General features: G+C 44.1%; 1 protein-coding gene across 1 annotated transcript in view; it reads left to right on the forward strand.

The window, feature by feature from the left end:
- Nucleotides 1–7897, forward strand: part of LOC137456809 (zinc finger protein 469-like) — a 138781-nt gene extending 130884 nt beyond the window's left edge. The window contains exon 4 of the mRNA XM_068168436.1: nucleotides 7818–7897. Coding sequence (XP_068024537.1) covers nucleotides 7818–7888 — 71 coding nt within the window. The 3' untranslated portion in view covers nucleotides 7889–7897. The remainder of the gene's footprint in view (nucleotides 1–7817) is intronic.
- The last annotated feature ends 1054 nt before the right edge of the window (nucleotides 7898–8951 follow it).

The raw sequence follows: 8951 nt of genomic DNA on the forward strand, positions 1-8951 counted from the left end.
ACTGCCCTGCCAGAGCAGGATCACCTAGGGCAGGTCACACAGGAACACATCCAGACTGCTTTCGAATGTCTCCAGAGAAGAAGACTCTGCAACCTCTCTGGGCATCCTCTGGCACCCTCACAACAAAGAAGTTTTTCCTCACACTGAGGTGCAACTTCCTGTGTTCCAGTTTGTGTCCACTGCCCTTTAACTTATTACTGGGCACCAGTAAAAAGAGCATGGCCCCTTCTTGACACCCATCCTTCAGATATTTGTATGTATTGATTAGATGCCATCTCAGCCTTCTCTTCCTCAGGCTAAACAGCCCCAGGTCTCTCAGCCTTTCCTCATACGACAGATATTCCAGTCCCTTCATCATACTCCAAGCCCAAGGGACTCTCTCTAGTAGTTCCCTGATCCTCTTGAAGTGGGAAGCCAGAACTGGATGCAATACTCCAGATGAATATAGAATATAGAATATACCAGGTTGGAAGAGACCTTCAAGATCATCATGTCCAACCCATCAACCAATCCAACACCACCTAAACAACTAAACCCATGGCACCTAACACCCCATCAAGTCTCCTCCTAAACACCCCCAACAATGGCCACTCCACCACCTCCCCGGGCAGCCCACTCCAATGGGCAATCACTCTCTCTGTGTAGAACTTCTTCCTAACATCCAGCCTAAACCTCCCCTGGTGCAGCCTGAGACTCTGTCCTCTTGTTCTGGTACTGGCTGCCTGGGAGAAGAGACCAACATCCAAGGTCTCCTCTCAGCCTAAACAACCCCAATTCCCTCAGCCACTCCTTATAAGACTTGTTTTCTGGATCCTTCACCAGCTTTGTTGCCCTTCCCTGACACCCTTCAGCAACTCAATGTCCTCCTTGTAATGAGTGGCCAAAACCTAACACAAACTGAACAGTGGCCACTTCAGTGTGATCAACTATTTTCTATTGCCTTCATCAGGGGTTAGGAAACGACTGCAGTGGAAAAAAAGTCTTGCTTCTTGTGAGTTCAGTAGGACTTCTCTAGTTTACCATGGCTGAAGTAGGATTTCCTTGATGGTTTAAAACCTCTATAAGCAAATGGCATAAGTTGTACAAAGTGAAGCAGCAAATTTCTCTCCCAGGGATTTGAAAGCACTGAAGATAACTGTTGAAATGGAGCCCACCTTCTGACATAGTTTGCAGCCATTCCCATTGTGACAAGTGATTTCAAATACCTCCTTGAAAACAGTGTGGGATGGTAGCTAAGAAAGGGAGGGATCTGTTATACCTGGCTGACATTGAGTATCACAATCCAGTTTCTGAGCAAATGCTTTTGGATATAAGTCTTTTTCTGACCTGAAAAAAAAAGAAGATCAGGAAGATTATAAAGCAATTCCATTAAGGGGAAATAAAAATTGACCTGAAAGTTTTGGTTTAGAAGCCTCAGTCAACAAATAGCCACTAAATCAACAAACAGTCCCTAAAGCTGTTTGAAAGCCTAAGACAAAATTTGTGTCTAAGGGCTAAAGGAAATTCCCCTGTTGTCTACAGAATGGGATTCAACTTGTGTTTCAAGTTCTCCTCCAGCTGGTTTCAAAACTCTTTTAGATCTGCTTTGCCTTTAGAATCCTTCCCAAGACTATCCAGGGAGAGGTCTGGATGCTCTGAGGGTTTAGAGATAAAAAGAAGTCTCCAAAGTGGTCTCAGTGCTAACTTCAGCTGCTTCTGGCTCACTGCCAGCGAAGCACTTAAATCTCTTCTTTGCTTTGAAATTGGCTTGGCGATGTCAACAGGGCTTCTCTGGTATCTGCAGTTAAATACTATCAGTAATGATTATTTAGCTCTAACCCCTCTGTATCAAGGCTTGAAATACAGTAGTCACTGTAAGGGAGGGTCTTGGTTTATGGCTTGAATGTGTCCAGAGAAGGGCAACAAGGCTGGGGAGAGGCCTCGAGCACAAGCCTTACGAGGAGAGGCTGAGGGAGCTGGGGTTGTTTAGCCTGGAGAAGAGGAGGCTCAGGGGAGACCTCATTGCTCTCTACAACTACCTGAAGGGAGGTTGTAGCCAGGAGGGGGTTGGTCTCTTCTCCCAGACAACCAGCACCAGAACAAGAGGACACAGTCTCAAGCTGCGCCAGGGGAGGTTTAGGCTGGAGGTGAGGAGAAAGTTCTTCCCAGAGAGAGTTGTTAGCCATAGGAATGTGCTGCCCAGGGAGGTGCTGGAGTCCCCACCCCTGGAGGTGTTCAAGAGGGGATTGGATGTGGCACTTGGTGCCATGGTTTAGCAGTCATGAGGTCTGTGGTGACAGGTTGGACTTGGTGATCTTTGAGGTCTCTTCCAACCTTATTGATTCTATGGTTAAATTTTGCTAGGGGAGGTTTAGATTGGATATTAGGAAAAAATTCATTCCTGAAAGAGTGGTCAGGCATTGGAACAGGCTGCCAAGGGAGGTGGTGGAGTCACTGATCCTGGAGGTGTTCAACATGTGGGCATGGCAATTTGGGACACAGTTTAATGGCCATGGTGGTCTTAGCTTGATATTTGACCTCTATGATCTTAGTGCTCTTTTCCAATGCAAATAATTCCATGATTCTATGTTTCTGGTGACCATGCTAACAAGTTACTCCCAACAAACATCATGGCTTTCTGCACAATGATCTACTTCAGCCTCAAAAGCTTCTCTGACCCAAGCTCTTCCCTCTCAATCTTGTGTCTGAACAGTCCCAGTAAACTCACTCAAACACCTTGGTATCCACACAGATTTACTGCAAAAGCCTGTGCCCCAATGCTGGGGAATGCTGACCCTCAGTAAAGCCAGCTTGGCTTTTACTAATTAGGGAACAACTCACTTTCTCTACTTCTGCCCTTCCATTTCTCCCAGGAATCATTTTCCTCTTAATAGAGAAACATCCCCATGATGAAACGAAGCCTAATCTTCTAGTGCCCCTTGTTTGAGTAGAAATCTAATAGCTGTCTTGCAGGCTGGGGAACCACCTTTTACTTTTTCCTTTTTATTTTGTCTCAGAACTTTGTGAGAGCTAATTGGGAAGCAATCACAGCCCAGCACTTAACAGACTTTCACATTTCAATAGTAAACCCTTTTCCCCCCCCTTGTGTTCAAGAGGCATATACTAGGTAATTTGCTCCTTTTCATAGCAGGTAGGTAGTTTGATCATGGTTACAGAGAAGACTACCTTCCATCACTTTCATTCCCTACTTTGTATGAGGATGAATGTCTTATAAAAGTCCTGAAAAGAATTTCTCATGGCAGGGAGGCTGAAACTTGGGTCTAGTCCCCAAGATGCTTTAATCAGTTTTCCCTGGGACTTGTTTTCTCAGCTGCCTCCCTACAACTGGACCAGTTTTACTACGCTGAAGAAATAATTTGCTCTTATTAATACCAAGTCCTCTGCTCAATAATTTAATATGTTGCATTCATCTTGAGTGTTAAAAGGGCCTGAGCCAAAGTTCACTGAAATCAATGGGAAGCCTACTAGGGACACCAACGAGCTTTGGATCCTTTTAAGGGAGCTGAAGTCTGAAGGAACATCTATACCACAGCTGCTCTGTGTAGTATAGAATCATAGAATTGTTTGGGTTGAAACAGAACTCTAAGATCATCTTTCCAACCACCAACTTAACACCACCATGGCCAGTAAACCACGTCCCAGAGTGCCATAGCCACACATTGCTTGACCACCTCCAGGGGTATCTGACTTGGAGATTACTGGAGGTGTGGCACAAAGATGTGTGGGGCCAAATGAGAAGTTGTTCTGCAACTCCTTGAGCAGGTGGGGATTTTTTCAGTCTGAGCTGAGGGCTTTTTTTTTTGCTGCCATGGTTACATTACTAGAAATACCTGCCCTAGTTTAGCTTAAATTTAACTTACATATGGTTATGCAAGTTGGAGGCACTACAGTATAGACATATTTACTTGCCCTACAGGTTTCTTGTGCTGTAGTGGTATGATTTTATCCCTTCAGTCAGAGATCTATATCTGCCTAGTTTTGCTTTATCACTGGTTGGATCATGCTCCTGATCATCAGCACTCACCCACAGCAGACAGTTTTCTCTAGCAGTGTTGTCATTTTTCAGTTACAATCTATTTTCTGCCTTCATTACTTAAAAAGGTTTGGATACTCCTCCTTCTCTGATAGGTAAATTTTCTCCTTGATACCTGTGTTTCCCTGCTGGATTTGTTAATAGCAAGAAATTAATCCCTAGATGACTTATAGCATGGTTGAGTACCATTTTATTGACAAGTGAGCAAGAAAACCCTTCTACCACTTTTCCTTAGAGAATGAACATAAAAAAAAAGCCATTCTAGAACTACACTGGTATTAGGCAGGATAAAAATTGTGTTGTGTGCAGGAAGCACTCAAGCCCAAAGCTTAACAAACATATTTCAGAAGTGCCCAGTATGCTTCCATATCAGTCTGAAATAATCAATCATAGATATATAGAATGGCTTGAGTTGGAAGGGACCTTAATGATCATATAGTTCCAACCTCCTCAGCACTAGCAGGGACACCTTCCACTAGACCAGGTTGCTCAAGACCAGTCCAGCTTGGCCTTGAACACCTGCAGGATACTGAGGATGTGTTCTGATTCCAGAAGAACAATTGAAATCCCACAATAAACACTTTAAAGATTCATTGAACAAGAGAGAAAGTGCCTTATCATGTTCATTGATATTCAACAGGGGAAAAATCTGATGTCTAGAAACAATTGGAATGTGCTGCCCAAGGAGGTGGTGGAGTCACCATCCCTGGAGGTGTTCAAGAAAGGATTGGACAATGGTTTAATTAGGCATGAGGTGTTGGGTGACAGGTTGGGCTTGATGATCTCTGAGGTCTTTTCCAACATTATTGATTGTGTGATTCTATGAAATTAGCCAGGATGCTAAGGACAGGAGGGTCTAGAAAGCAATTTCCCTTCCAGAAGTTATAATGAAATCAGGAATGATGAATTTTCCTTCTTGTCATCTATAAAACTTATTGAGGATGTTCTGGGGGGGTTGGACTCAATGATCTCCAGAGGTCCCTTCCAACCCCTAACACCCTGTGATTTGGAAGTGAAACAAATAACAGTACAAAGAGTATGGAGTAAAATTCTGAGGGAATGTGTGGACATGACATTTTGGAACATGGATTAATGGCCATAGGGCTCTTAGGATGAAGGTTGTGCTCAATGATCTTAGATGTTTTTTTTCCAACAGAAACAAGTGTGGTAAAGATATTCGGGGGGAGAAGAAGAAAGGTACAAAAGTGCCTGAACAAATTCAGGAAGAATTTCTTTCACTTCAAGATTTATCCTTCTCAAGCATCACTTATCACTAGTGAAATATTACTTATGACTATTAAATCTGCAGAGTGCTTTGAATCTCCACTGTCAGCATGAGTCATGTTTCATCAGGAAAATAGCTCCATTCTTAATAAGCACTCAATTTATTCCCTCATTTTTCCTTCCATTTAGAAGTCATGGCAATACTTCCCATGAAGTCCGTGAACTGCGGACACAGAAGGTGGAAGGCTTCCAGTACCATGACTTGAAAATCAATTGCAGGCTTCATGATACCCACTGTTGCATTGATAGAATCATGGAATCAGCAAAGTTGGAAAAGACCTCAAAGATCATCAAGTCCAACCTGTCACCACAGACCTCATGGCTACTAGACCATGGCACCAAGTGCCACGTCCAATCCCTTCTTGAACACCTCCAGGGATGGTGACTCCACCACCTCCCTGGGCAGCACATTCCAATGGCTAACAACTCTCTCTGGGAAGAACTTTCTCCTCATCTCCAGCCTAAAATTCCCCTGGCACAGCTTGAGACTCTGTCCTCTTGTTCTGGTGCTGATTGCATGAGAGAAGAGACTAACCCCCACCTGGCTGCAACTTCCTTTCAAGTAGTTGTAGACAGCAATGAGGTCACCCCTGAGCCTCCTCTTCTCCAGGCTAAACACCTCCAGCTCCCTCAGCCTCTCCTCACAGGGCTTATGCTCTCCCCAGCCCTTCTCTGGACACGTTCAAGTGCCTCAATATCCTTCTTAAATTGAAGGGCCCAGAACTGGATACAGTTCTCTCTGCCCCATCCCTATTTCCATCCCCACTTTGAGCATTTACTTTTGTACTTTGTGGTTCAATGTGGGAAGTCAGAACACTTTGGTTCAGTTTGAGATGCTGTGGAAACTTCATCTTGACATAGAAGATTGAATGCTACATGTGGCAAAGACTGAAGGAGCAAATGTTTTTTGCTTGTTTTTGAAATGTAAATGTAGTTGCCACGTTTAAGTGCTAAAGTTTACTTCCAAGCTACTTCAGAGGCTATTGCTATTGATATGAACAAACTGACTGAGTGAAGCACTCTGATGCAACCAATTAATAAGGTATATATAATCACTTATCTCAAAGGGTTAATGAATGCAACAGTTGGCAGGCAGATTCTTAACGTTCAAAATATCTCTTACTAAGGCAGGGTCTCAGAAGCCAAAGGAGGCACAGGCAGACTTCAAGCCTTACTATCTTTTCTCTTTTGGAGGTTCAGAAATATGATGATCCATAAAAAAGGCCTTGTCTTGAATGTCTGTAGGTGGAGACACAATTTGATAGACTCTCAGAACTGTTTCATTTGGCAGACAAATTTGAGACCATCAAGTCCAACCTTCAACCTAACACCACCATGGCCATTAGAGAAGGTTGGAGTGAGGTAGGGATTGGTCTCTTCTCTCTAGTGTTAGGTGAGCAGAAATTATGTGAAATTGTGCCAGGGAGTGTTTAGGTAGTATAGTAGAAAAAAAATTCTATCCTGAAAGTGTGGTCAGGCATTGGAACATCTCCCACAGGGAGATGGAGTCAGCATCCCTGCAGGTGATATGTGACAATGGCACTTTGGGACATAGTTTAATGGCCAGGGTGGTGTTAAGCTGATGGTAGGACTCAGTGATCTTTCCAACTTGAACAAGTCTACAATTCTGTGATGGAGCCCTGCTTTCTGGGAGGTGCCTGTCCATGGGAAGTGGTGAGGGAATTCTTTGCTCTGCTTTGCTTGTGCATTCACCTTTTTATTTGCCTATTATACTATCTGTATCTCGAGCCACAAGTTATCCTATTTATACTTTTCTGATTCTCTCCCCCACCCCACTGAGGAGGAATGAGAGAGCAGCTGTGTGGGGCTTATTTGCTGGCTATTGTTTCTGATATGTATGCAAGTGTGTAACAGTATAACTGTATTAAAGTAGCTTTTGCCAGACTTCTCAGCTTTTCCAGTGAGTTTTAAAAGCAAATATCGGTGTTGATGTAATATAAAAGACGGATTTTGTTCCTCCACTTTTCAAAACATGAAGCACATGTTTGATATTCTTCATACAGCACTGGTTTTTAATGAGGTTAAAGGCTGCCACAAGGTGTCTTTTTCTTTCCTGATAGAAAGGCAGAAGGAGAAATTAGCACTGTGAAGGAGCACTATTTGCTTCTCCCAGCACGATCTTTTTGTCTTCGAATCTGAACCCTGCATTATTTTCATCCTTGCTTTGTTGAAATGTGGGGGCAGGGGATACTCAGTTAGCAGGATCTGTCTCCAAGCACGCTGAGGTGTGCTAAAAGGCCTTGTGTGTGAGCTCCTGCAGTGAGCCTCTAAATCCTTAAGCTAATCTATTGTCCATCTTCTTCATACCCAATGCTCTGTTCTTCTCTCTCTCTTTGTAACTCTGTTTTCAAGCTGGACAATTCTATTTTCTGCTTCACCAAAATGAGAGTCAAAAGCCTTTGATTTATACCCTTGGTTCTCTCATTTCCAGAGAGCAACCATTACAAAGATTTTTTTTGACTATCCATTCTGCTTTCAGGTGAGGTTAAAAGTGCTGTGGATCGTGACAGCTATGCAGCAGCAGAGGGCTCAGGAGAGATGCAAGAATGAGTCATGTGTCCTCCAGTGGCAAGTGGGGAGGAATTCGTATTCTAGAGCTGCGAGGGGTGGGTTTCTCCCCTTTCACTTCAAACCCAAGAGTTATTCCTAGCTGTTCTAGCCAACTAAATTGATCAGCAAAGCCATCAGTTTTAGGTCAAGTGGAAAGGAAATACGTTTGAAGCTCTACCAAATGTATCTCATCCTTTCCAGCATGAGGATAGGTTGGACTGGATGATCTTTGAGGTCTTTTCCAGCCTTATTGATTCTATGATTCCATTCTATGAGGACAGCCACACTTCTGTCAGTGCTTCTCAAATGTTGCTTCTCTTCCCTTCACCTCCAGGGCCTGCTTGAAGAAGTTGATGTTAGCTGAGGTGCCTAGAAAGAGGACATCTCTTTGCTTACATGCTCCTTGCCAAGCTACCTACTTTCAGCTTGAGGTGCCCAGAAGTGCCGAGTGCAAGCTGCCCTCTGACAGCAGGTGTGCATATGCTGTAAGTAGAATTGTACAAGCTTCTTATTGCAAAGCTGACAGCTTTTGCTGGAGCAGATAGTGGTTGTGTCCAGCAATGAAGCTGAGGGTAGTGTTTGATGCATGTGCACTAGTTTATGTATGTGTGTGATACAAGCACAAGTCCAGGCTGGATCATGCATTGAGAACAGCCCTGCAGAGAAGAGCCTGAGGATGCTGTTGGATGAGAAGCGAGAAGCTTGACATGAGACAGCAATGTGTGCTGGCAGCCCAAAGAGCCAACCACATCCTGGGCTGCTTCCAAAGAAATGGGGACAGAAGTTCAAGGCAGGTAGTTTTGTGCCTCCACTCTGCTCTGGTGAGACCTCATCTCTGGAGCCCCAACACAAGAAGGGCATGGATCTGCAGGAGATGATCCAGAGGAGGGCCACAAAGATGATCAGACGTCTGGAGCACCTCTCCTATGAGGACAGACTGAGGGAGCTGGATCTGTTCAGCCTGGAGAAGAGAAAGCTCTGAGGAGACCTTAGAGTGGCCTTCCAGTACCTGACAGGGGCTACATGAAATCATGACAGGAACTTTTGATAAGAGCCTGTGGTG

Source organism: Melanerpes formicivorus, unplaced genomic scaffold (genome assembly GCF_026170545.1).
Source record: "Melanerpes formicivorus ecotype bairdi unplaced genomic scaffold, bMelFor1.0.p_v2 SCAF_138, whole genome shotgun sequence".
NCBI classification, from domain to species: domain Eukaryota; kingdom Metazoa; phylum Chordata; class Aves; order Piciformes; family Picidae; genus Melanerpes; species Melanerpes formicivorus.